At 59.3% G+C, this 25,446-nt stretch overlaps 3 protein-coding genes across 36 annotated transcripts in view; 2 read left to right on the top strand and 1 right to left on the bottom strand.

Annotated features, from left to right (window-relative positions):
• COL18A1 (collagen type XVIII alpha 1 chain) overlaps positions 1 to 13,947 on the top strand; it is a 37,219-nt gene extending 23,272 nt beyond the window's left edge. For both annotated transcript variants that reach the window (XM_030276987.4, XM_030276985.4), the window contains 41 exons: positions 105 to 649; positions 3,302 to 3,382; positions 3,462 to 3,521; positions 3,703 to 3,841; positions 3,943 to 4,046; positions 4,130 to 4,156; positions 4,253 to 4,423; positions 4,512 to 4,538; positions 4,628 to 4,690; positions 4,770 to 4,856; positions 4,996 to 5,049; positions 5,129 to 5,278; positions 5,407 to 5,469; positions 5,651 to 5,695; positions 6,656 to 6,796; positions 6,878 to 6,940; positions 7,053 to 7,079; positions 7,173 to 7,217; positions 7,339 to 7,401; positions 7,737 to 7,772; positions 7,843 to 7,923; positions 8,057 to 8,086; positions 8,196 to 8,222; positions 8,385 to 8,447; positions 8,591 to 8,665; positions 8,750 to 8,785; positions 8,903 to 8,956; positions 9,169 to 9,234; positions 9,420 to 9,491; positions 9,685 to 9,718; positions 9,849 to 9,911; positions 9,995 to 10,038; positions 10,132 to 10,254; positions 10,351 to 10,495; positions 10,649 to 10,722; positions 10,801 to 10,929; positions 11,055 to 11,090; positions 11,593 to 11,853; positions 11,937 to 12,134; positions 12,407 to 12,522; positions 12,605 to 13,947. In XM_030276987.4, coding sequence (XP_030132847.4) covers positions 105 to 649; positions 3,302 to 3,382; positions 3,462 to 3,521; positions 3,703 to 3,841; positions 3,943 to 4,046; positions 4,130 to 4,156; positions 4,253 to 4,423; positions 4,512 to 4,538; positions 4,628 to 4,690; positions 4,770 to 4,856; positions 4,996 to 5,049; positions 5,129 to 5,278; positions 5,407 to 5,469; positions 5,651 to 5,695; positions 6,656 to 6,796; positions 6,878 to 6,940; positions 7,053 to 7,079; positions 7,173 to 7,217; positions 7,339 to 7,401; positions 7,737 to 7,772; positions 7,843 to 7,923; positions 8,057 to 8,086; positions 8,196 to 8,222; positions 8,385 to 8,447; positions 8,591 to 8,665; positions 8,750 to 8,785; positions 8,903 to 8,956; positions 9,169 to 9,234; positions 9,420 to 9,491; positions 9,685 to 9,718; positions 9,849 to 9,911; positions 9,995 to 10,038; positions 10,132 to 10,254; positions 10,351 to 10,495; positions 10,649 to 10,722; positions 10,801 to 10,929; positions 11,055 to 11,090; positions 11,593 to 11,853; positions 11,937 to 12,134; positions 12,407 to 12,522; positions 12,605 to 12,818 — 3,932 coding nt within the window. In that variant the 3' untranslated portion in view covers positions 12,819 to 13,947. The remainder of the gene's footprint in view (positions 1 to 104; positions 650 to 3,301; positions 3,383 to 3,461; positions 3,522 to 3,702; positions 3,842 to 3,942; positions 4,047 to 4,129; positions 4,157 to 4,252; positions 4,424 to 4,511; positions 4,539 to 4,627; positions 4,691 to 4,769; positions 4,857 to 4,995; positions 5,050 to 5,128; positions 5,279 to 5,406; positions 5,470 to 5,650; positions 5,696 to 6,655; positions 6,797 to 6,877; positions 6,941 to 7,052; positions 7,080 to 7,172; positions 7,218 to 7,338; positions 7,402 to 7,736; positions 7,773 to 7,842; positions 7,924 to 8,056; positions 8,087 to 8,195; positions 8,223 to 8,384; positions 8,448 to 8,590; positions 8,666 to 8,749; positions 8,786 to 8,902; positions 8,957 to 9,168; positions 9,235 to 9,419; positions 9,492 to 9,684; positions 9,719 to 9,848; positions 9,912 to 9,994; positions 10,039 to 10,131; positions 10,255 to 10,350; positions 10,496 to 10,648; positions 10,723 to 10,800; positions 10,930 to 11,054; positions 11,091 to 11,592; positions 11,854 to 11,936; positions 12,135 to 12,406; positions 12,523 to 12,604) is intronic.
• SLC19A1 (solute carrier family 19 member 1) lies at positions 13,760 to 19,385 on the bottom strand. Of its 2 annotated transcripts, none has more exons than XM_030276990.4 (6): positions 19,239 to 19,385; positions 16,620 to 16,918; positions 15,194 to 15,941; positions 14,747 to 14,939; positions 14,522 to 14,663; positions 13,760 to 14,422 (listed from the first exon to the last, which is right to left on the bottom strand). In XM_030276990.4, exons 2-6 carry the CDS (start codon positions 16,830 to 16,832, stop codon positions 14,240 to 14,242), a joined length of 1,479 nt encoding a protein of 492 aa, XP_030132850.4. In that variant the 5' UTR covers positions 16,833 to 16,918; positions 19,239 to 19,385; the 3' UTR covers positions 13,760 to 14,239. The 2 variants fall into 2 exon arrangements, with proteins under 2 accessions (XP_030132850.4, XP_030132848.4); XM_030276988.4 differs by lacking the exon at positions 19,239 to 19,385 and adding an exon at positions 16,990 to 17,107.
• Positions 19,386 to 19,475: 90 nt separating this feature from the next.
• PCBP3 (poly(rC) binding protein 3) overlaps positions 19,476 to 25,446 on the top strand; it is a 56,370-nt gene continuing 50,399 nt past the window's right edge. For 6 of the 32 annotated variants that reach the window (XM_072931943.1, XM_072931940.1, XM_072931935.1 and 3 more), the window contains exons 1-2: positions 19,907 to 21,069; positions 23,792 to 23,882. The gene's annotated coding sequence lies outside the window, so the exon portion shown is untranslated. Of the gene's footprint in view, positions 19,876 to 19,904; positions 21,070 to 23,791; positions 23,883 to 25,446 lie in introns of those variants that run through there. The other 26 variants (XM_072931947.1, XM_072931942.1, XM_072931941.1 and 23 more) reach the window with 9 other exon arrangements.

Below are 25,446 nucleotides of genomic sequence, written 5' to 3'. Positions count from 1 at the left end.
GTCACTGAAGGACAGTGTATTTGGGAGGCACGGGCAGGGGTGTGCTTGCTGAGTGACCATCCTTGTCTGCACCTGAGACCATCCCCTGTCCTTCCTCCTCGCAGAGAGCCTGAGTGCTGAGATCAGCCTGCTGGAGCTGATTGGGGACCCACCAACAGAGGAGATCCACAGAATTTATGGCCCTGACAACAACCCTGGCTACGTCTTCGGTCCCAACGCCAACACGGGCCAGGTGGCCCGGTACCACCTGCCGAGCCCTTTCTACCGGGACTTCTCCCTGCTGTTCCACATCCAGCCCACCACGCCCCGGGCCGGCGTGCTCTTTGCTGTCACGGACGCCTCGCAGAGCATCATCTACGTGGGAGTCAAGCTGTCGGAGCTGCGCGCGGGCCAGCAGCAGATCATCTTCTACTACACGGAGCCGGGCTCGCCCAGCTCCTACCCGGCAGCCACCTTCACCGTGCCCACCCTGCTCAACCAGTGGACGCGCTTTGCCATCAGCGTGGAGGAGGAGGAAGTTGTCCTCTACCTGGACTGTGAAGAGCACGAGCGCGTCCGCTTCGAGCGCTCCCCAGATGAGATGGAGTTGGAAGAGGGTTCTGGGCTCTTTGTTGCTCAGGCCGGAGGGGCTGACCCGGATAAATACCAGGTAAGAGCTTGGGTCACCCCAAGGAGTATCTCCCAGAAGCCTGGAGAGATGTGGCACCGCCCATGCCCAGAGGACAACCAGCTCCATGTGTGTCCCTGGGGAAGGAGACACATGAGATGGAGGTGAAAGTGGCTTGAGATGCCACTGATTTATTGTCTTGTGGCTCACCAAGGCAAAGCTCTCAAGCTGGACTGGCAGGAGGACATGGGGTTGCCATGCAGCTCCCACCATTGCCTTTTCTCAGCAAACACATGGAGCCTCTTCAGATCTTCCCATTCCTAAAAATACCCAGCTCCTTTGGTGGAGAAACTGGTTTGTCTGATAAAATGTCTCTCTTGCATGGGAAAAATGCTTGGGCTGGAGCATATCTTTGCTGGCTGATGTTGGGTGGTATCTCCAGGAAGACTTTGAAGAGTGAAGAAGGATGTGATAGCTCAGCCTGTGCTTTGAGCAGGACTCGTGTTCCAGATAAGGGTTGTGGAAAGTGTGGGGAAAATGCCCAGCTGACATGAAAATCCACTGCAGGACTTGAGGAGAGGAATGTTCAGGTTTATCCTGGGCTGAGCAGGATTTGCCCAGCAACAGAGGCTCTGCTGAGGGGAGCAATGTTTTTCCTGTGGAGTTCTGCAAAGCACATTTCTGAGCTTAAACATCATCCTGACTGTACTGCCCCATTTCCCCTGGAATGGCTTTGGGCAGGGAAATCTCCCCCAGGAAGGGGTTAATCATTGATGGGCTACAAACTGGTTTGCACTGGGATTCTGGTTACTCCCTTGAAGAGCAACTCTTTGCTCTTGAAAAGCAATTTCTTTGCTCTTGAACGTGCTGTGAGGGCCAGGTCATGGCTGTGGAGGAGCTCCTCTCCTCAGCTTGAGGGGTTTGGCACTGTATGGAAGGCATGGCAGCAGTCTGGAGCAGAGCAGACCCTTGTAGCAGGTGATGTTCCCAGGCTTGCCAACCCCTGATCCCACTGCCCACCCCCAGTTTTCCCGTGGGGAATAGCTGGCTGAGGAGGGAAGGAGGCCTTGGCTGGGTGGGAAGGGAGCAGCATCTGACTGCCTCGTGGTGTTTCCATCACTGTCCAGCCCTGCCTTGCGTTATCTGGAACTAACGGGGCATCAAGTGTATTAAAGCCTGGCCCTGGATCAAGCCTCAGGATTAACTTGCTGGGAGGCAGCTGGAATGGTGTCCTGGCACCTCTGCTCCTTCCTGAGTTGCCTTTATGGCTGTGGCAGGAAACCTGGAGGGGCAAAGCTTGCAGGTGACGCAGAAGCCCCTGGGACAGCAGCTCTCAAGGGGGCAAATGGGGTCTCAGCTAGGGCCTGGCAGGAAGGTTTGTTTGAGCTGGGTGGACATGGTTTAGTGGGGGACCTGGCAGCACTGGGTTAATGGTTGGACACGATGGTCCTAGAGGGCTTTTCCAGCCTTTAACGATTCCATGATTCTATGGCTCCACTAGAAGATCTCTGGTGCTGCTGCTCTCTTTATCAGAGCAAAGAGGCTGCAAAGTTCCCCTATCACCATCTGCTGTGGGACTGCCTCGCTTCAGGGCTTGGAACTGGCTTGTTTGCCATTCCTTTGGAAACCCCCAGGTTTCAGCCTTGCAGCCACTGCCCAGCACCACCAGCATGGCTGGACAAGCCGTGTGCCAGAGCTGGCATCACATGGGCTGAGCAGAGGTAGAAGGCAGGACCCAGCCAGACACCCAGCAGAGCTTTTACAGGGATCTTTTGGCTGTGCTCCTTGTTTTTCCTCTCCTGAGGGCTCCCTGGACACAGCCGACTGCCCCACGCAAGGACAGCTGGCAGGTTCTGCAGCCCACATGTTGTATTTTCTGGGATAATCTGCACTTCCTTACTATTTGTTTGTGTTTTGAAAGCACCGTGTGCATCCAGGCCACTTGTTCATACAAGAAGCCACCACAAATCCCTTCCCAAGGATGCTGCCTCCAGGCAAACCTCTGTAGCATCCTGGCCTCAGCAGGAGAGGTGGTGTGCGTAGCAGCCTGAACCCCACTGCAAGAACCCCTGAACCCCACAGCCTGAGCTCCCATTGCAAGCAGGGTCACCCAGCACATCCCAGAGCCCAGCCTGGGCCTTGCTGCAAGATGAGACACAGGGAAGCTGTTGGGATGGGAGTCTGCCAAGTTGGGATGCTGCCCATTGTCTGATCCCAGTGGGAAGCAGCAGGGGACGGTGCTGTGAACTGAACTCTGATAGAGGAGATACCTCCCCTTGGCGTCTCTTCTTTGGGCAAGACAAGTAAAATAATATTTGGGCTGGCCTGAAAGCACAGGGCACCATGTCCAGGCAAGGAAACGCGATGGACTTAGGAAAACAGGGACAGGGGCAACCGCAGTTTAGCCAGGCTGACGGTGACATCATATTAATGAATTATAATTAGATTAAGTTATATAATAAATACATTATAAAGATATAGTTTGTACAGAATTAAAACGATTCTATCAGTTCCTCTCACATACAAATGCCCCCAGCTGGGTGGTGACCTCTTCCAGCTTCTCACAGTGTGGGCAGCAGATCTCATCCATCCTTTTTCTCCCTCTCAAGGATGTGGCGGCCGAGGGGCACAGCAGGTCACATCACAGCCGGGTGGCTGGTCTGTGTCCCCCACCCATCCGTGGTCTCCTTGCAGGGGGTGATTGCAGATCTGAAACTCCGAGGGGACCCGCGGGCGGCTGAGCGCCAGTGTGAGGAAGAGGAGGATGATGCAGAGGTGAGCACTGGCCGGGGAGGGCTCGGGGGTGCCCCCACCATGCTCCCAGCTCTCACTCCTTCTCCATGGGCAAATGCAGGTCTCTGGGGATTTTGGCAGTGGGATGGAAGGTGGCCAGCAGTCCTTAAGCAAGGCTGAGGTGAGTTGCTGCCCACAAGTGTGGCACCCAGGGTGGGACCCCAAAATTCTCATGACAAGGAGGGCTGAGTGCCTTGCCTGGCTGAGGCCATGGGATGCTTGATGGTGTCCCAGCACCTGTCCCTTTTGGGAAGGAACTGGGAGGTGAACGGTGTCGTGGTGTCCCCTCATTGTTGGCTCAGGGTGTCCCAGGGCTGGTGGATGCTGTCCCTGTGACCTCGCCCCCCGTGGTGGGGGGCAGCGGCCCGAGAAGTGGCGGGGGGTCCCTGCAGCAAGCTGAGAGGACCAGAGCGGAGGAGACGCTGCGGGTCTCTACGGGAGGTAATTCCAGCAGCTTTCCCATTCCCCAGGCTGAACGAGTGGGGACATGGTGGTGGTGTGGCCATCCCCAGCCATGACTGGGTCCTTTTCCTTTTCCACAGGCACCGGTCAGAAAGGCGAAAAGGGAGAGAAGGGGGAACGTGGCTTGAAAGGGGACTCAGGGACCAGTGGCATTGTAGGGCCAGGCAGTGTCAAGGGCCAAAAGGTGGGTGAGAGTTGATCCCTGGGAGCTAGAGGGTGCCAGTGACATGTCTGTGTTTGACACACACTTCTGTTTCTGATCCTCAGGGGGAGAAAGGAGACCTGGGTGTCAAGGTGAGCATCACTGGGGGAGCTGGCACAGAGCCATGCCCTACCCAGGCTGCCACCTCAGAGACCTGCCACCCACTCCCATCTTCCTCCCCTCCCCAGGGCAGTGCTGGATTTGGCTACCCTGGCTCTAAGGGCCAAAAAGGAGAACCAGGTAACCCTGGACCCCCTGGGACCCTCTCTCGGCATGCTGATGGCTCAGTGGTTGAGCAGGTCACCGGCCCCCCAGGGACACCAGGGAAGGATGGAGCCCCTGGCAGGGATGGCGAGCCTGTGAGTCAATTCCTCCCTGTACAGGGCTGTCCCTGCCCACTACCCTACCCGCCTGCACACTGACCTGTCCCCTCTCTGCCATCCCTAGGGAGATCCTGGCGAGGACGGCAAACCTGTAAGTGGGGTGGAGGTGGTGGCAGGGTGATAGGGGATGGCCACCTCCTTACCTTGCCACCTGCTGACCCCCCACCCTCCCCTTTGCAGGGTGAAATGGGGCCCCCAGGGTTCCCTGGGATGCCGGGGGAGCCGGGCCTGAAGGGGGAGAAGGTGAGTGCCGGTGCTGCCCCCCTTCCTCTCATCCCCAGCTCAGCTGCACCCGCAAACCACACCCTCTCCTCCATGCCAGGGTGACCCAGGCATGGGGCCGAGAGGACCCCCTGGACCACCTGGCCCTCCAGGACCCCCGGGACCCTCCTCCAAGAACGATAAGCTGGTGAGTGCCCCCTGGGACACAGGGATTTGAGGGATGGTGGGTCCATCAAGCCATAGAGGTGCGGAGTGCTGCCACCGACCCCATGGCAAGCCCCAGTGCCACCAGGTGCCCTGACATCACCCTTGTGCTTCTCACCCAGACCTTCATTGACATGGAGGGCTCTGGCTTCGGCGGTGACCTGGAGAGCCTGCGGGTGAGTGGGGGTGAGTGCCTGTCTTGCCAGCTGGGAGTGGGGGGACACCCTCAGCCATGGCCCCCCGTGTCTCTTTTAGGGTCCACGAGGCCCGCCTGGTCCCCCAGGGCCACCTGGCGTGCCCGGTTTGCCAGGGGAGCCAGGACGTTTTGGGATGAACTGCACAGACCTGCCAGGACCACCTGGACTGCCGGGCAGGGACGGGATCCCTGGGCCCCCGGGGCCAGTGGTAGGTCTGTGGGGTGGCCAAGGAGACCCATCCCCCATCCCAGGGCCACTCTGTGGCCATGGGGGGCTTGATGCCCACCAGCCCTACGGGGTTTTCCTGTGCTGGAACCAACTCCTGGGATCTTACAGGGTCCTCAGGGTCCTCCAGGAAGAGATGGGGAGGTTGGGCAGCCGGGGCCCAAAGGAGAGCAGGTGAGTGGCAGGTTGGCTCTGCCTCATGTGCCCCAGGAGCATGTCACAGCTGTCCCACAGGGCATCTGGCACCCCTGGCACATCTCTGGGAAGCCCCAGTTCCTGGGCTGGGGAGCACCATTCTGCTCCTGCCTGGAGCTGGGCAGCTTCTTCACACCCCCTTCTCTCTCCTCCTTCCCAGGGTGATGTGGGTGACCTTGGCCTCCCTGGCCTGCCAGGACCCAAGGTACTGTGCCTGGGGTGGGCTTTTTTGGGTTCTCCATTGCAGACTGGAGGCAGGGAGTTGCCTGGGGGAGCCACCTTACACAGGAATGGGGAGGGGGGTGCTGCTATTTGTGTTCTTCCCAGATCAGGGCCATATCTCAAAGGTGCATGGAGCTGCTGACCCCACAAAGGATACTCACCGAGCACCTGCTACCCTGCCTTGGCTTTGCTCCAGGCATTGCCACATCAGGAAGTGGGCAGGAAAACCAAGGCGGGGGGGGGGGGGGGGGTGGGGGGTGGGGGGGGGGTGTTTCAAGACACAGAGAAGACTTTGCTTGGGGGGTGCCCACACCCCACTGGAAAATACCCCATCTTCTGTGCATGACTCTCTCCTGTCTGCTTGCTCCAGCTTCTTTCCACCCTGCACCCCCAAAGCTGAAGGAAAGGCTTGCTGGGAGCCCCTTAGAGTTGGGATGCTGCCCCTGAGGATGATCATCCACCGCAGCCTGAGCTGGGGGCTAAAACCTCAAAAAATAAGGTTTCTTAACCTTAATTCTAACTTTCTGCACTTCTGCAGCACCCAGAGGACAGACAGGGTGGCAGCGGGCGTAAGGTCCAATCCTGTTGCTTCCAGACCCATTGCAATCCCAGGAATGCCTGCAAGCATTCCTTTATGGCACTGAGCTCTGCTGCAGCACTGGAGCCTGGAGCCGGCCCGACCTGCACAAACATTTCCATTTTATGATTTTAGACGAGCCTCTGGTGGCCACTGTGGACATTACATGGGGAGCTGGTGGGATGAAGGGTGCCCAAGCTGGGCAAGGCCCCCTCCCACAAAGCCCCTAGGCAGGGGAACATCAGGAAGATCATTCTTGTCCTGTCCCAGAGGGGATTTGTGAGAGGATGCTCTGCCTCCTGCTTGCAGGCTCCAGGCAGTGACCACTGCCACCTTCCATCTGTCCACTTCTTGTCTCCTTTGCAGGGCAACAAAGGAGAAATGGGACCAGCAGGACCCCCAGGAGAAATGGGCTTAGCTGGCCTTCCTGGGCCCATCGGACCTCGAGGGCAGCCAGGGCCCCCTGGCCCCCCAGGACCACCAGGGCCAGGCTACGAGGCTGGATTTGTGAGTGGTCACTGCAGTGATGGGATGGGATGAGCTGGAGGCAGGCACAGACACAGCTCAGCCCTTTCTCCCTGCATTTAGGGTGACATGGAGGGCTCAGGGCTGGCATTCACCCCTGGACCACCTGGGCCTGAAGGACCACAGGTAGGACCATTGCTGCCCTTTCCCTCCTTTCCATCCTGGGCTCCCTGGGGCATTCCCAGCCATCATGTCCCCTGCCATCACCCAGTGCTCATGGTCCCCTCGTTGCTTGCAGGGTGTGCCGGGACTGCCGGGGGTGAAGGTGAGGAACCCTTCCAACGTGCTCCTGGCTCCATCCATGTAGGATGCCTGCAGGCAGCCTGTAGGGATGCCTCTGACACCGCTTTACTTGCAGGGAGAGGTCGGCAGCCCTGGACAGCCTGGCTTGCCAGGACCAAAGGTAGGAGCACTGGGAGGTTGGGATGGCTTTGTGCCAGCACCTAGGGGTGCAGGGCAGTGGGCAGGAGTCCTGTGCTCCACGACCTGGGACTGCATCCTACCCTTTACTACTCCCATTGCAGGGAGATGCTGGCATGCCTGGCATGGATGGCCGCCCTGGCCCGGAGGGCTTCCCTGGACCACAGGTAGGAGCCTCAGCCCCACAGCTCCAGAAGATTCCCAGGCAGGGCACCCTTGATAGCAGCAGCTCCATCTCCAACAGCCAAAATTCCCCCTCACTGCTGTGGGACCTGGCTCATTGCGTGTCAAGGGGTGCCCACACTCCCTAGGATCCTGTCACCCCCCACCTTGTTGCCCCTCTGGCCACCACCTCCACCCAATCATTGCAGCTTGGCTTATTGCCTGGAGCTGGAGGCAGAGGTGGGCTTGCCTGAAGGATTTCTTGAGCCAGAGGTGGGAGGGGGTCTGCACTGGTGAGCCAGAGTCCATCTCCATTTGGTGCTCCTACTGCTCTTTTCAGGGACCCAAAGGTGACAAAGGCAGCACTGGTGAGAAGGTAGGTGCCACCAGGCTGGGGATGGGGACCAGCCACTGGTGGCCCTGGGCTGATGGCTTACGTTTTCCAGGGAGAGCGAGGCCAAGATGGAGTGGGGCTGCCTGGCCCCCCTGGTCCTCCTGGACAGGTCATCAGTGTCTCCAGTGAAGATGTAAGTGGTGGCACTTGGCTTCAGCAAAGGGCAGGGGAAGGCGCATTCCAGCAGCCATCATGAGCCTCGCCAGCAGCTCTGACCCTTAGACCCAAGATCAGGGGGAAAAACCTCATTTTGTCTCTTTTTGCAGAAGTCTTTGGTGGCTTTTCCTGGTCCAGAGGTAGGTGCCCTTCTGCCACCTGTGCCCACCCCTCAGCAGTGCCAGGAGGGCACCCTGTTTTTGGAAAGAGGGGGATTACTCTTAGGAGCATCTCTGCTTCTCTCTGCAGGGCAGACCAGGCCGCGCTGGCTTCCCGGTGAGTTGGTGACACGTCTGGGGACCACGAGGTGGCCCTGGTGACAGCTGTGGTTGCCAGTCCTGCTGTGCTTTGCTGCAGAGTGGTGGTGGTGACAGAGGGGGAGTTTGGGGCCTGCTTTGGCGGGTTGGGAATGACATAGACTCTGTATTCTTTCTTCAGGGGCCGGTGGGACCAAAAGGAGACCAGGGGTCAACTGGTCCCCAGGGTGCCCCAGGACTGAAGGTATTTGCTCCAGGCCACCTGCACCCCGTGGAGTGGTCACATTCCTGGTCCCTCATTTTACCTGGCCACCAGGTGACACCAGCTCTGTCATGGGAGGGAGCCTGGTCCCTCCGTGTCCCCTCCCACCTCCCCTTCTCTTGCAGGGGGAGAAGGGGGAGCCCGGCGTCATCATCAGCCCTGATGGGACCGTGGTCACTGCCAAGGTGAAAGGAGAAAAGGTGGGTTCCTGGCAGGAATGGGGGGGCACGTCCCCATGGCACAGGTGCTAGTGGTGATGCCCTTTCCCTCTCCATTGTTTGCAGGGGGAGCCAGGGCTGCAAGGCCCAACGGGACCATCGGTAAGTCACCATCACCATCCTCCTCCTGGTGTCCCACGGGGAGGGATGGGAACCATCCTAGGCAGAGGGAGTGCCGCCATACTCAGCATCCCTCACCCTGACTCCTCTCCCTTCCAGGGTCCCCCAGGACGAGCAGGGATGAAGGGAGAGATCGGCTTTCCGGGCAGACCCGTAAGACCTGCTCCCAGATTGTTTGTGTCCATCGCCTCCGCTGCGTCCCCCTCCCCGTTTGCACGTCCTGCACCCACTGAGCCCCACACCCTGCCGTCCCCATGAGGGATGGGGCGGTGCTGGGGTGTCAGAGGTGACTCTGGAGCACCAGATGTGACACCAGGGGCTGGCAGGGGGACAGGGACAAGGCTCACTGTGCTACTCATCCACAGGGACGTCCCGGCATGAATGGGCTGAAGGGCGAGAAGGGTGACCCCGCAGACGTGCTGGGCTTGCGGGTGAGCACTGCTGTGACCCTCAGCTGCTGGCCCTGCATGGCAGGGCACACACCCCGAGGGTCTCCCCAAGGACCCCAATCCCTTAGGCAAAGGGCACATCTCCTTCTCTCAGGGGCTGGTTGTCCCCGTCCATGGCGGGGACTGTCCGCTTTGCAGGATTTGGCAAATCTTCTCACCCCCCACAGGGTCCCCCAGGCCCCCCAGGACCCCCAGGACCCCCTGGGCCACCCGGCAGCATAGTCTACAACAATGGCAATGTGAGTATCGCCATAGTCACCATGATGGACAAGCTGGTGACTGGGCCCCCAGTGTCCCCTGCCTGCCTGGAGGGCACTGAGAATGCTCTGGTGACATCCTGGCTGGGGCTGGCATGTGGGACGGTCACTAGCATTGAGGGGGGGCCCCGAGGATGCTGCTGTCTCTGCAGCCACTTTGTTTGCATCTCCACAGACCTTCAGTGACTCCAGCCACCCGGCGTTCCGTGGTAAGGAGGTGTCCCTCTCGCAGCCCCCTCTGGGCATTTTGAGAAACCTTGGCAAAGCAGGGCTCAGGGGGAACCCCCTGCCTCCCTTAAAGCTGCAGCTCTGAGATGGCATCTCTGCTGCTCCCCACAGGTTTCCACCAGTTCTCAGGACAAAAGGGAGAGAAAGGTGACACTGGACCCCCAGGACCCCCAGGTAGGTGACTGGTCCCTGCTGGCAGAGGTAGGCCAGCTCGTGCCTTTCCTGGCTCCTCTCCCCTCCTCTCCCTGTCTCCACAGGCCAGTTCCCATATGATGCAAGTCACTTCGGTACCAGCCTGCGGGTAAGCCCTTTGCACATTGGCAGCTGAACCCAGCATCACTTGGGGTGCCCAGTCCATCCCAGCTGCTCACCCTAAGGCTGTGCCATCCCACAGGGTGACAAGGGAGATGCAGGTCCCAAGGGTGAGAAGGGTGAGCCAGGCAGCACCCCACTCTACGGTCCTGGGGTCTCTGGACTTCCAGGGCCTCCAGGGCCCCAGGGATACCCCGGGCTGCCGGTGAGTACCTCATAGGGTGGAGAGTAAAGGGGGTTGCAGTGGGGGGTGGCATCCCTGGAGGCTTTGCTCCAACAGATATTCTCTCACACTGTCTAGGGTCCCAAGGGGGACAGTATTGTTGGTCCACCGGGGCCTCCAGGACCTCAGGGTCCCCCTGGTATCGGATATGAGGGGCGGCAGGGCCCCCCTGGCCCTCCTGGTCCGCCCGGGCCACCCTCCTTCCCGGGTCCCCACAGACAAGGTGAGTACCTGCTCTACTGCAGTCTGCCCTGCACCCCCACATCCCTCCTTGCCACCCCCAGCATTCCTGTTTGTATCCCATGCATCCCTCCTTGCAGCTCTGCATCCCTCCCCATGCTGCACCTCTCTCCATTTCACCCTCCTCCTCCCACAGCTGTCAGCATCCCTGGACCCCCGGGACCACCAGGACCCCCTGGACCACCAGGCAGTAGCGGGATGTCCTTGGGGGTGAGTCAGGGCTCTGGGCAGGGTTGCCCACAGTGCAGGCAGCCGATCCCTGAGCCCTGCCCTGGCCGGTGCCCACAGCTCCAGGCCATGCCCACGTACCAGGCGATGCTGAGTGCTGCGCACGAGCTGCCCGAGGGCAGCCTCGTCTTCCTGACGGACCGGGAGGAACTGCACGTCCGCCTGCGCGGGGGCTTCCGCAGGGTGCTGGTGAGTGGGGGGACCAGAAGGGCACCCCGGCTGGGGAGCGCGGACAGCACTGCCCTGGGGGCTCGGTGGTGACTCTTGGTGATGCTTGGGGGGCAGCTGGGATCTGATGTGCCATGCCCTTGCAGCTGGAGGAGCACAACCTGATCCCCAGTTCGGCTCTGGTGAGTCCTCTGATTCCCGTGCACATCCTCATCCCTATCCTCCTTCCCAATCCCATCTTTATCCTCCATCCTCATCTATCTTCATCCCAATCCACAACTATCTCTATCCATAAACAATCAACTTCATCCCCTTCTCCATTCATCCCCAACCGTATAAATCCTCATTGCCATCTCCATCCAACCCCAGCCATCACCATGCACATCTTCATCCAACCCCAGCCATCACCATGCACATCTTCATCCAACCCCAACCATCACCATGCACATCTTCATCCAACCCCAACCATCACCATGCACATCTTCATCCAACCCCAACCATCACCATGCACATCTTCATCCAACCCCAACCATCACCATGCACATCTTCATCCAACCCCAACCATCACCATACACATCTTCATCCAGCCACAACCATCTTCATCCATCCCCAACATTCTCCATCCCCATCCCCATCCCCACCTGGGGCACCACGCCGCCCCTCATACCGTGTCCCCCTCCCCAGGACAACGAGGTGTATGACAAGCCACCCACCCTCCACTATGCCGGCCCCCAGCCCCGTGGGCCCCTGCACCCGCTCCGCAACCACGTCCCCTCAGCCACTGCCCGTCCCTGGCACGGGGACGAAGTGGTGGCCAACCAGCACCGCCTGCCCGAGCAGCCCCTGCTCCACCACCAGCATGAACTCATCAATGGGTACTACATCCACCGCCGGCCAGATCCTGCCCCCGTGGCCGCCCATGTGCACCAGGACTTCCAGCCCGCTGTGAGTGCCACGTGCCAGCTGAGGGGAGCTGATGGTGGTGGCCAAAGCCGTGTCCCTCAAGCCCCGTTGTCCTCTCTTGGCAGCTTCATCTGGTGGCCCTGAACACCCCGCTGAGTGGCGGCATGCGTGGCATCCGGGGCGCGGATTTCCAGTGCTTCCAGCAAGCCCGGCAGGTTGGGCTGGCCGGCACCTTCCGTGCCTTCCTGTCCTCGCGCCTGCAGGATCTCTACAGCATTGTGCGCCGGGCCGACCGTGCCGCCGTCCCCATCGTCAATCTCAGGGTATGCATGCCTCCATCCCCTTCTCGACACTCTCTGAGCTCTGATGGACCACAGAGTCATTATGGTTGGAAAAGATCCCTTTAAGATCAGCAAGTCCAACTATGAACCCAGCACCACCGAGGTCTGGCATGCAGAGCACAGCAAAGCCCCCATCCATCATGAAGCATCCCCTTCCCAGAGGCTGCTGGGGCTTGGAGCTTCTGGGCTGCTCTTGGGGTGCTGTAGGCAGGGCTAAACCCCCTCCTCCTCCATTTTCCCACCCTTCCCACCAGGATGAAGTGCTCTTCAGTAACTGGGAAGCCCTTTTCACGGGTAGCGGGGCCCCGCTGAGGACTGGTGCCCGCATCCTCTCCTTTGACGGCCGGGATGTCCTACGGGATGCAGGATGGTGAGTGCAGGATTGAGCGATGAGGAAATGGGGTTTGGAGCATGGCAGAGCAGCAGCAGCCCCCCACCTTTCACCCTTCCAGGCCGCAGAAGAGCGTCTGGCATGGCTCGGATGCCAAGGGTCGGCGCCTGCCTGAGAGCTACTGCGAGACGTGGCGGACAGAGGAGCGTGCAGTCGTGGGCCAGGCTTCCTCTTTGGCCTCTGGAAAACTGCTGGAGCAGGCGGCCAGCAGCTGTCAGCACGCCTTCATTGTCCTCTGCATTGAGAACAGCTTCATGACTGCTACCAAAAAGTGATACCTGCCCTGGCACTCCCAAGTACCCCCATGTCCCCGAGGAGGATTGGGCAAGCCTGCACCCCTGGGCCCCTCAGCCCCTTCCACGTGCCCACTCTTGCCCCACAGGGTTTCCTTCTCCTGCAGACCTGAAGCCAAAGAGTATTGCCATGGCCCCTGCCCTGGGTCGGCAGGGGCTCAGGTCCCACCCGGGGCAGGGCAGCCATGGACTGGTGGCCTTCCTCCTCCTCCTCTTCTAACTCCTAATATTTAACCACTTCAGCTTGTTCCCCTCCCTCCTCAGATGCTCTTTTTGGGATGGCTGGGTAGGAGGATGCTTGGCAGGGAGATTTCAGTGCTGCCATGCGGACTGTTCCCTGCAAAAGCCTGTGGGGCCTCTCTCACCAGCCCCCTGGCCCCGCACTGTCCTTACCAGGAGCTTGGGGTTGGACCCAAATCCCTGCTGCTGAGGCCACAGGGTCTTCTGCGGCCAAGACACCAGCATCCCACCGAAGGGACTGTCCTGTGGTGATGGTGGGGCTCTCCCAGATGGTCTCCATCCTCCCCAAGGTAAGGACCATCCCATCATCATTGTCACCTCCACCTCCCAGCCAGCAGAGCTCTGATGGGGGTGTGGTCTCCTCCATCCCATCCATGCACCCTGGGGAGCCCCAGCTGTGCCCCCACAGCCCAGGTACAGCCACAGCCAGCCCAGCACAGGTACTGGGGTGACAGGGTGGCCCCAAGGTGTGGCCAGCTGTGCCTCTGGCACATGTTTCTCTGTATGTGTGTGTGTTGAGCATGTGTGGTACCAAGGGCAGGCGCTGCCATCCCCCCCTCCACATGCCACCTTGCTGGGCTCGAATGGTGAAGGCACAGCAAAGCTGGTTGGAATTGGTGGGGGCAAATCCAAGGTGCTAAAAAAAAAACCAAAAAAAAAAAAAAAAAAAGAAAAAAGAGAAATTTGTAACTAGCTTTTTTTGTTATTGTATGGAAATTATTACCATAAAAGCTGTGCGAGTCACATGGTCTCTATTTCTTACAGTCTACTGTATTTTGTGTCATTAATGGAATTTAAAGCGTGTGGATCTTTACATTATTTTTTGGTCATCATTTTCTAAAGGCACTGAATAAAGAAACATTCTCTTGTAGCCTGGCTCTGTGCCATGATGGGGATGCAGCAGGATGGGGTCTTCATCCATCCCCCTCTGTGACACATGGTGGCGGCACCATGGGAATCCTGCTCACACTCCGTGTGTGGGGGCAGGGAAGGGGCGCAGCCCTGTCTTCACAGAGAAGAAAACATGTCCCAGCGGTTACATCCTCGACAAAACAGCACCCAGGACCAGCAGTGGGACAGGACACCAAGCACACGGTGGCGATGACAATGCTCACTTCAGGAGCCAAGAGCTGGCCACAGTGTCGCGGTGCCAGCACTCAGGCTCACACGGTGCCTGCCTCTGGGCTTTTCTCCTGTGCTGGAATTTCCACTGGGAGCTGGCACGGCTCTTTGGCCAAGGCCAGCTCCACTGGCTGCCTGCGCTGGCTGTGCTGGACACCCACGCCGATGGCCGCCAGCAGGTAGACCACAGCCAGCAGGGTGAAGTAGCCAAAATATACATAAAACTGCAAAAGAGGAGAGAGGGGAGAACAGCACTTGGAGCCCTTCCTTCATCCCACACCATTCAGGAACAACCTCCACCCTAGGTGCGACCCCATCCCTACCTGGGGATGCACGGATAAGCCCAAGCCCCTCTTGTCCGCCACGATGATGGTGATGATGGTCTTCAGCACAGTAGCAAAGAAGGTGTTGACCCCGAAGACGAGAGCACAGAGCTCTTTGGAGAGGGAGGCAGCAATCTGGAAACTGGGAAAAATGGGAGCACTGGTGAACCCCTGGCATCAACCCAGCCGCCGGGGTGGGAGTGGGTCCCCAGGAGCACCACGCACATGGCAATAGGCACCAGGAACTGGTGGGAGCCACGGAAGAGGATATAGGCAGCATAGCACAGCCAGATGTTGGTGGTGGAGTTCATGAGCAGAAGCAATCCCGCCTGGAATGCCGTAACCACTCCAATCACGAGCTCTGACCACAGCGTCCAGCGGATCTTCACGTAGCCAGCAGCGATGGAGGAGATAGCTCCTGGGGAGGGATGAAGGATGCTGTGAGTACCTCAAGGATCCCCTGCCCTAACTAGGCTGGGATCCAGCCCAGTGACCATCACGTCATCCCCAATGCCAAACCACCAAAAATACCGTAAGGACCACCATTCCCAAGGGGTGTAGCTGGACAGCAGTGACCCCCTGCCTCTCTGGTGTACCCAGCCACTCCCACAGGAGGCAGCAGGACATGAGTGTCCCCACACATCCCCCATGTCCCCATCCCAGGCGAGTTACCCAGCAGAGTGGAGGCAGCATCCACGCCTCCATTGTACACGTGGCGGTTGTCACTGGTGGGAGAGATCTCGCTCCAGAGGATGTGAGCATAGTACAGCATCAGGTAGTACCCAGCCGAGTTAAAGACCCACCACAGGGACCAGAGGCGGAGCTGGGGCTGCCTGGCCAGCGCCCCCAGCTCCTGCAGCATACGGCACAGCACCATGTCCCGCCAGCCCCGTGTCCCCCCGCCGCTGTGCCCCCCAGCCATCCTGTCCAGCTCAGTGGGCACAGCCGCGTCACCGGTCCTCCCGGGCCGGTTGAAGAAGAGGCTGCGCCGGGGCCGCTCGAGGAAGAGGGTGAGGATGAGGCCGAAGCTGACAAAGCCCAAGGAGATGTAGTTGAGAGTGAGGAAGGAGACACCACCCAAGGTGACGCAGAGCTGGCCCAACACGGAGCTGGTGAAAACCCCCAGGAGCACAGCAGAGCGGGAATAACTGGCCATCCGCTGGTAGCGGGACGGTGTGACCACGGAGAAGATGTAGGAGGAGTAGGCGATGCGGGCAGCCATGGTGATGCCGTAGAAGAACTCCATCAGCTGCATGGCCCAGACAGAAGTGCCCAGCACCAGTAACAGCCAGATGGAGATGTGGCTCAGGCTCTGCAGCACCAGCACGGGCTTGTAGCGTAGGTAGTCTGTCAGCAGGAAGATGGGCACCAGCACAGCCATGTAGGAGTAGGACAGCACAGGCGTGATCACATTGGTCACCTGCCGTGAGGGCAAGGAGGGGCTGAGTGCCGGGCACATCCTTGGGGCCGCCCCCAAACTGCAGATGGTGTGGGCACTGGCTGCTGACCCCCATGGCAGTACCTCCTCGGGGAGCAATGTGACCAGCAGCATGCTTGGCTGGGGGTCTGGCTGAGCCTCGGCCCCTTCCTATGCCTGGAATGCAGCATTCCCACAGCCGCAGCAGCTGGCTGGGATCGAGGCCAGCATCCCTTGGTTGGGAGATGATGACATGGTCCCTCCTTGTCTAACCCCATCGTTGCCAGTGGCCTGGCAGTGCACTGTGCCATCATCTCCCCAGTGGAATGGGGCATGACTTCTCCCAGCCCAGCACCCTCCCACAGGCTGCTAAGGTGGGCAGGGGTCACATACTGCCCCCAAAATCAGTTGCCAGCCTGGGCACGAGGTTTTATGCCAGGGCCAGTTGAAGCTGGCACTCAGGGGACAGGGTGACCTCAGAGCCAAGTGAGACAAGACCCCACAACACACCACCTCCACTCCCTAGAAAGCACCACCACAAGTCACCACACGCTGCCATGCCCAGGACATGACATCCCTGTGCACCCCAGAAGCACTGGGGATGCTCTGGACAGCCCCAGGATGGTGACCGTGGCCATAAAGGGGGACACCAGGGTGGGGGACCAGATGCCCACAGCTCACCTCTGCCTTTGTGAAGCTGCTGTTGGCCCTCAGTAGATAGGGGGTGATGAAGCTCTCCCCGGGCCGGATCTGTGTCATGAAGCCATAGAAACAGAGGTAGCAGACTTGTAGCTTCCAGCGCTGATCCGGCACCATCTCCGACGCTGGCTTTTTGGCACCATCATTCTTGGGCATGGCTCTGCAGCAGGACAGCGGCATTATCCTGGGAGCCATTAGCTACACAGGCTCTGCTGGACCACGCAGCCCCTCTTTGTCCGCAGGCGCTCTCGGACGCATGGAAAACCAGAACGCTGCAGTTTCTGTGGAAAAAGCAGCATTTGGCACAGGCTCAAAATTCCTCCAGAATCACAAGGCAAATAAATACCACTACCTTCACCCCAGGAGATGTTCTGGGAAGAAGAAAAGCAGCCATGCATCTCGCTGTGCAGAAGCAGTGGAGGTCGTTAGGTCATTTCAGGCGGCATTCGTACATCACGTGCATCCGGAGCCTGGATGCATGGAGCATTGGGATCCACAGTGGGGCATCCTCAGCTCCCATCACCTCCTTTTCCTCCCCTGTAAGACTCAGTGGGGTTTTGCTGCTTCCTGGAGCAACACTTCCCTCTGAGCTGCAGAGGCAGAGGGATCCAGATGCCCTGCACCAGGGATGCTCCAGAGGGGATGGCACAGGAATGTGCTGGCTGTGGAAATGAGTTAAAGTGCACACCGGGCATGGGGCCACCCGTGTTACTCAGTAACTGGGTGGCCGGCAGGACTTCAGCTGAGCCGCAGGCACGCAGCTGCCCCTTGGCTCTTCCCAGTGGGACACAATGCCCAGCCTGGGGAGAATGCAAAATGCCACAAGATTCATGGTCCAGAGGGAGATTAAAAGCTCAAATCCTGAGGTTTGGCTGTGAGAAAGCTGGCAGTGCCAGGAGACCCAATTAGCAGTCATGGGATAAGGGCAGGAACAGGAGAAGGCCTGGACTGGTGTCTTCCCAGCACTCCCCACTCCCACAAGCAGTCACCAAGGTGACTTTTCATGCCATATGATTCCTCGTATGCCAATACACGCCATGGGAGCAAGGTTTAGAAACCTGATTACCCTGATAACCACAGAACAACTAATCACAGTCATTAAAAAGTAAGTTCATGGTCCCAGTCTGAGTCCCACTGGATCTTGCATGGTGAAATTAGGGGACAATCCCCTCCCTGCTCCCAGGTAACACAGGATAAACGGGGACATGAGCCAGCATCGGTGGCAGCAGAGGAAAGCTGGCGGTAACCTAAACCTACAGGAAGCCAAGTGTTCATTTGCCCCAGTGAGGACCCACCACTCCAGCAGAATTCCCATGGGATTTCAGCACTGGTGCCTGAGTGTCACCAAAACACTCGTGTACCAGAGCTCACATCTGGGCAAACAGCCCAGAGGATCTAAACAGATCCCTGAGAATCAAAGCAGGCACTCACTCACCCGTTGCCCAGCGAGCCTGTCTGGCAGTGGCTGGAGCACTGGCCCCTGCTGTGGCAGGAAGGCTAAGGGGCAAAGAGCAAGGGGTAACCCCCTCCAAACACCCATCCCAGCACCATGCCGAGGCCACTGCCAGCTGTGAGTGCCTGGACTCTACTCCATCGCTTTATTGTCCCCAGGCTGGGCTGCAGATGTCACCTGCAGCAGCCGCTTGCCTCCACGTGCACCACAACCCCTGTGGGATGTTTGCTACCCTCTGCTCCCCATTCCTGCCCTGTCCACATGCATCCCTGGTTCTCAGAAAACCATCCACATAAAATCCAGGATGCAGCTCCACGAAGCTGCTCCATTCCCAGGAGCACTGACTCCTAACTTCCACCATGTGTGTCCCCACACACTAAGGGACGCCAGACCAGAACCCACCTGGCTGCACCCAATGCCCCTTCTCCAGAACATCCGTGGATGTTACTCAGCTACTCTGATGAGGTGAGTGGGCACGAGTCCCAGGGAATGCTCCATCCTCCGTCCTGTCCCTGGTGCAAGCCAGGGAGTGGAGGGAAGAGGAAGAAGGAGAAGAGAGAGGGAGGGAGAGGGAGCGTAGCAGGTCCGTTATCACCGTGTGAACCTGTTTATCACCGAGCTATCTGGGTGTGACCTTGACACGGGTCACTGTCACGCCACACACCGCTGTCAGCCCGGGGTCACAGGTGACAGGGGTGGCTGAGCTCAGGCTCAGCTACCCGCAGAGCCACGGCCACCGTGGTCCAGAGGGGACAGCCCTAAGGGTGGGCGTGACACCGCCCCCAGCTGCGTGCTGGTGACATACAAGTGACACTGCCAAGGCACCACGTGTTTTGTGCGGGGCTGCCACGCCGAATGGGGCGCCTTCCCTAAAACAAGGGCTGGGAAGCTCCTGAAAATGCACCTTCCCCCATCGTACGGGCACCTCTCTGCCTCCCACCGCCCAGCACCAAGGCATGGGCACTGCGGGGCGGCGTAGTGTGCGCTTGGCAGAGGAGGGTGTTGGGAGTACCTGCTCACCCTGAAACACAGGCGGGGGAAACAACAGAGCACCCGGCACACATCCCCAGCTCCCGTGGGAACAACACTGCCGGCATCCCACTGGGCGCGTCACTGCCCCGGCGACACCCGCGGCCCGCACCCCGTACCTGGTGGGCGGCGGGCATGGGCGCTGCGGGGATCCGGGGCGAGGCGGGGATCCGCGGCTCCCCGCTGCCACCCGAGCCCGGCCGGCGGCGAGCCGCGACAGCGACAGCAGCAGGGCCAGGGGGAGGAGGAGGAGGAGGAGGAGGAGGGTGTGGGGGTACCTCGGGAAATGTAGTCGCGCTCCACGTGTGGGGCGGCGCGGAGACTGCAAACCCCAGAGTGCAGCGGGAGGGAGGAAGGGGAGGAGGAGGAGGAACAGGAAAAGCCCCGCCACGCCAGGACGGAGCTGCGCCGGCACCTGTGTCCCGTGTAGGGACAAATCCCCTTCCGAAAGTATCGGCAGGGGTGAAGGACCCCCCTTTTCCACTTGCCTTCAGCCGGGGTCAGCTCCTTGCCCATCTGCCGTGGCCTCTGGGCTGCGGGCCCAGGGGGACCTTGGTTCTTTTCGCTGATTTATGATACCTCTGCTTGGATTTATTTCTGCACCCCGTTTTTTTCTGGGGGTGGATTTGTTCCAGTTTGCTCTGTGCCGTATCCCAGAGGGTCCTGAAGAGTTTCCCGCTGTGCTTCAAGCAGAGCTCCCGAAACTTCTTATCCCCTCGCCCAGCCTGGAAGCAACCCCCGAGAGTTGCTTATGGGGTGAGTCCGGCCATCAGGACCCGGAGGGGCTGAATCACGGCCGTGCACTTCTCCCAGAGGGAAGACCATCCCTCGAGGAGATGGAGCCCCCCGAGAATCGGGTCTCGGAGCTGGTGCCCAATTTCCCGGGAGATGACGCATCTTTCGAGCGCATCTTCTCTTCCCCGCCTTTCCTCCCCCTTTCCCGGCGCTCACCCTGCCAGAAGCAAATGCAAGCTGACAGGGCTCGGCTATTCCTCTGAAATATTTATATCTTCCCGCCTGGAAGTGCGGCAACAGGATCCCAGACGTCCAGGGACTGTCACACACACAAACACACCCGTCCCACCCAAGCAGGGCCAGGCAGCCGTGGATATTCCAACCCAGACGCTTCCAACCCTCCTGAGCCGCCCAGGTGGTCCTGGGGAGGGTGGGCAGACCGCAGCAGACGTGTCCGCCAGCTCCCGTCTCCACCCTGTCCCTCCCGCGGGCAGGTGGGACCGTCTGTCCGTCCCTGCGGGCCAGGATGGCGGCAGGGTTTGGTCCCTCCCTTACACGCAGGCGGGTCCGGCTGCAGGAGCTCCGCAGGGTGTGGTCTGGGGCGATGTTGGGCAATGCCAGCATCCTGGGGCACAGTCACCCCGGGGCAGACTCACCGTGGGCGGTGTCGCCTGGGACTGCCCCCAGCCACCACGGGGCAGGGGCAGAGATTGGGTAGGGGCAGAGCTGGTTTAGGGGCTGTAGTAGGGCGGGGGCAGGAGTAGGGACTGAGTAGGGGGAAAGGCAGGAGCTGGGACGGGAGGAGCCGGTTTAGGGGCAGGAACAGGGGCAGGGGCTGTATTGGGGAGAGGGCAATGACGGGGCGGAGGCCGGAGTAGAGACTGAATAGGGGGAAGAGCGGGAGTTAGGGCGGAGGAGGAGCAGGCACGGGGGCTGCGGCGGGGGACGAATTAGGGAGAGGGCAGCGGGGGGGCTGAAAAAGGAGCAGGGTTAGAGGAGGAGTTGGGGCACGGGAGGAGCAGGTTCAGAGACAGAAACAGGAGCAGGGACTGGGTCTGGGACGGGAAGGGACGGGACAGGGCAGGAAGTCGGGGGGCCGCGCAGAGCCGGGCGGGTAGCGGGCAGCGCTGAGGGCTCCCGCTCGGCTCCGGCTGCCGCCGCCCCCGGGCCAGCCCTGCCGCTCCCCCGCCTGCCCCAGCCGTCCCGCGGATACAGGTACGACTTTGTCTTCTCTGAGGGGTGTTCTGGGCGTGGGGGGCCCGGGACCCGGAGCGGGGAAGGAGGGTCCCCGTGCGGAACGCGCATGGGTGTGGTGGTGGCGACGTCGGGGCTCGGCGGCTCCCTGTGGCTCCCTCACGCCCACCGACCTTGTCCCGTGTCCCCCCGTCCCCAGGAGGTGCCCCCGTGTGCTGCCACCTTCCCGACTGGGAGTTTTCGGTCCCTGGCTCCCAGCCTTGGGAGGCTCCGGGGCTGCTGAAACAATCCCCGTGTGCTGTCCCCGCCGGGGGTAAGTGGGGGTCCCCAAGGGGAACGGCTTTCCGACCCTGCCCCCACTCGTGAGAAATGTGCATAGGGATGGGTGACGGCGGGGATGCGGCGTGACTTTGGGTGGAAATGTCCCGAGGGGTCCCACGGTGTGTTTCTGAGCCCTGGCTGCTGGTTTTTGGGTGTCAGCACCCATGGCATCTCCCGAGTGTTAGGCTGGTGGTCACTTGCGAGCCCGTGCTCCAGGTATGGTGGTCACCAAGTGGTGCAAATGCAGCCTCAGCGTCAGTGCTGGGGGTGAGAATAGGAGTCCCTGGCCTCAAAACTTCCCCTGTAGCCGGGTAGATATCTCCTGGGAACCCATTTCCCCAGGCAGGACTTTTCTGTCCTTACTCCCAAGTCAGGATCATCATAGAATCACAGAATGATTTGGGTTGGAAGGGACCTTAGAGACCATCTAATTTTAACCCCCTGCCACAGGCAGGGCTGTCACCCACTTGGTCACTGAGCTGGTTCTTCAGCGTGTGCCTCGAGGGAGCAGTGGAGCGGACTCAGGAGGGGTCGGTTTATTCAGCTCTGGTTCCTGGGGCAGTATTTATTGCCCACCTCCTTTCGGCAGGTCCTCCTGGGGTCTGGGTGAGACCCATTCTGGGGAGGGGTCCCTGCAGCAGCCTGGCCAATGCAGCATCCTCCGGCACGCGCTGCGCTGCAGGGATCCCTACCCCGTGTGTGTGCTGCATGGCTTCTTGGAGATCACTGCAGGGATTCCCCCCAGTCCTGCAGGCAGGGCAGATGAGGCAGCTCAGGGCTGTGGTGCCCCTGGTGCTGAGGGTCTGGGGTAATGCCCGCTGCTGTGGCACAGGTTGGGTGTTCCAGGCTTTCCAGGCCTGGGCAGGGCATGCTGCCCGTCCTTGGGAGAGCCGAGAGCTTCGGTGCATCGCGAGGGATGCAGTACAAGGGAGTGGGTGGTCCTGGTAGGAGACACAGGATGCTGCACTGGGGGCCTGGGGTGGGCTGGCAGGGGCACAGGGATCCACCAGGACAGAGGAGATGCTCAGCAGCCCCCGCTGCAGACTCTAAGGAAGCAAACTGGGCATGGAGAACCTTGGGGAAGATAAAAAAGCCACTCAAAATCTCCATGACCTAATCCATGGTTTCAAGGAGTATTTGCATAGCGGCTTGTGGGAGAATGAGAGAGGGAAGTTCCTGTCTGAGCTGCTTTAAATGCCCTGGGCAGGTCCATGCAGATACCAAAACGCTGCCAGACTGCTGGGGTGGGTGGAGCGATGCTTGGGTCCGTGGGGGTGTGGCAGGAGGCTCCAGCCCAGGTTAGTGGGTAGCGATGTAACCCCCAGCACCTTTCACTTCTCTTTTTGATGGCCCCAGGAGAGGCTGGGCTTGTTCTGGGGCCCTGCACAGCAAGGCTGCAGTGCAGCAGTCACTCCTGGGTGGACCCTTCACTCCCAGCCCTGGACAAGGAGCATCATCCTCCATCTTCTTGCCCTGTCCCAGATCAGTGATGCTCGTGCCCATTGCTGGGCCATGGTTTGAAGCTAGTTCCCAGCAGGCTAGTTCCCCCTATTTTGGGGAAAGCTCATCAAGTCTTGGCACACCAAACAATGAGAATCCCATCAAGAGCTACGGATGGTAGGTGGGTTCCTAAGTGAAACAAGGACTCAGGAGTGCAGGAATCAAGAGCCTTCCCCCCAAAACAGTGCAAATAAAGAGCTTTATATTTTCCACCAGATTTTTTTGAGTTGTGTTTTCACTTTGGTGGACCCCAAACATTGTCCTGTTTGCTGGGCAGGCTTTGTGGTCGGACATTGGGAAGAGAAATTATGTTCCCCATTTGGGGGGCCTGCGTTTCCAACCCCATTTTGTCTGGCAGCAGCCCATCACTGGGGTCTTACGGCATGTCCCGCTCCCTGCCCTTGCCAGGGCAGTGTTGGCACCTGCTGGGTGCACACAGTGGGCAAACCCAGCACTGGGCAGAAGAGGAGAAAGGATCTGCATGGTAGGGCAGCCAGCCAGCTTCTGCCAGGAAAGGGTTAATCCTGGAGCTCCAGCTCTACCAGCTCTCCTGTGGCTGGCTACTTTGGGTAAAAGCTTTTTTGGCTCTATTTCAAGGGCATCAGGCTGGAGAATGACTCATGCATCCCTGCCACCAAGGAGCAAACCCTCTTGTCCCTACTTTCCCAGCACAAGGTGATGAATTCCTGAAAATCCAAATGCTCCAGAGGCCTCTGATCATGCCTTATAGGACTCTGTTCAGCTGGGCTGTGAAAAGCTGCATCTAGGACTTGCTTGTCCTGAGAGAATTATGGTGGTGACATCTCTGGCATGGGCTCAAATGCTTGTGTGGGTGTCCCTAGGATGGGGAGCTGCTGTGGGGGGCACATTATTTGGACGATGCTTTTGCTCCATAACTGGCTCTCATCCCTTTATTCTGCAGGGTAGGAACCACCCACCCAGCTGCAGCCCCACCCTTCCAACACTGCCAGCTGTGCCTTCAGGTTGTGCTGCGCCTGCAACCCACTCCGGAGGTGAGGAGGCAGGAACAGCCCCACCCCAGGCCTTGTGCTGTCCAGGGGACCCTTGGGGTCATGGTGGCATGTTCCACCCTGGCACAGGTCATGCAGGCTGGTGGCCATTCCAGGCTGGTCACTGCTGTGGGCATGGGGTCACAACCATGGGTATGGGGGCATCACCACTGTGGGCACCACCATGGAGTGGTCCCCTTTTAACCAGGTGATCATCTGTGATGAAGTCCCTGCTGCCCAGTGTGCTCTGAAAAGGATAAAAATGAGGCCTTTTGGTGATGGCAGTGGCTGAGGGCATCCAGGGAACATCTCCTTGTGCACAGGCAGAAAATGGAGGGCTTGGGAAAAGTTTTGAGGTTTCAGGGTGAAATAGTTTCATACCAGGCAGCCTAATCCATCTCTGGAGTGACCCTGCTTGGGGTGGGAGCTGGTCCAGAGACATCCAGAGATGCTCATTCACTCTGTGCCTCTAAACTTTCCTTAAAATATTGAAACTATTCCCTATTTAAAGGCTTTTATTGGACTGATAACATGAAGGCAGGGCATGACAACATGAGCCCAGCGTATCTGAGAAATGAAGCCCTTCCCTGGAACAGTGTGGCTCCATGGGACAGGCAAGCCTGTCCGTGGTGGTTTCCTCTGTGACTCAGTTTCCCCACCTGGAAAACAGGTTTTTCTGGAGTTCCCTCAGGGAAATTTTGGGATTTTCCCCAAATCTCCCCTCCAGGGCATGGGGATGGATTAGTGGGGGACTTGAAATTGCCTGTTTTGACTGCATAGCTTGAGTGGCCATGATTCCCAGGGACACACCACTGGCTCACCCTCTGTCCCAGGCCATTCCTTTGGATGTGCAGTGGCACCCAGAGAGGTGGCACTGATGCTGTGCCACACTCGTGGGTGTCACACCTCATCAGGGCTTCCCCAGGCTCTGCTGGCCATTCATGGTCCTCCAGCCGAGGTGCACGGTGCAATCCAAACCCAGAGGCCGCATATCCCAGCCTGTTCCTTTTCCATCCTCTCCCTGGGCTGCAGCCTCCTCCTTCCAAGTGTTTCTGAGAGCTCTTCTGCCTATCCTCATCAGCTCTCCCTCCTTGGAGTTTCCTGAGTAGGGCTGACAATATCTGGCAAGACATTTGTCCCTTGTGAGCACACAGGAGGAGTTTTCCAGCCCTTAGGCAAGGGAAGAGGGGGAACAAGAAGAGAGGAGGGGATAAAAAACCACAACCCAGAAGAATGAAGAGTGGCATGAAATTTGCTAACCTTCTCACTTTCCGTGGTCTCTGAAGCAGGAGGAAAATGAATTGGAGAGGGATGGCACTTGTGGATGGCCCTGGGAGCAGGACCATGCTGTGTGTCCTTGGGCTGACCTATGGTTTGGGGTCTTTGGTCTAGGGTCTTTCTGAAGGACATGGGGTGAGTGTGGCTGGGGGTGATGTCCATGGTGGGATCTGCTGTGGGGCTTTGACATCAGCACGTTGTCATTCCCAGTCCTTCTGAGGATATCTGTGTTTTGGAGAGAGCATGTTTGGCTCTCTAGATCCCATCCTGTGAATCTGAACTAACTCTC

The sequence above is a fragment of the Taeniopygia guttata genome, chromosome 7, assembly GCF_048771995.1.
Source record: "Taeniopygia guttata chromosome 7, bTaeGut7.mat, whole genome shotgun sequence".
Lineage (NCBI taxonomy): Eukaryota > Metazoa > Chordata > Aves > Passeriformes > Estrildidae > Taeniopygia > Taeniopygia guttata.
Note: the sequence above shows the minus strand (reverse complement) of the source record. Positions and strands in the feature narration are given on the sequence as shown.

Bases quoted from the DNA above. Each gene is read 5' to 3' on its own strand.
- SLC19A1 (XM_030276990.4), bottom strand. From the start codon at position 16,832: ATGGCTCCCAGGATAATGCCGCTGTCCTGCTGCAGAGCCATGCCCAAG. The intron at 14,940-15,193 runs GTAACTCGCCTG...ATCCCTCCCCAG, and splicing joins TGCTGCCTCCACTCTGCTGG to GAGCTATCTCCTCCATCGCT. The intron at 14,664-14,746 runs GTGCGTGGTGCT...CATTTTTCCCAG, and splicing joins TTCCTGGTGCCTATTGCCAT to TTTCCAGATTGCTGCCTCCC.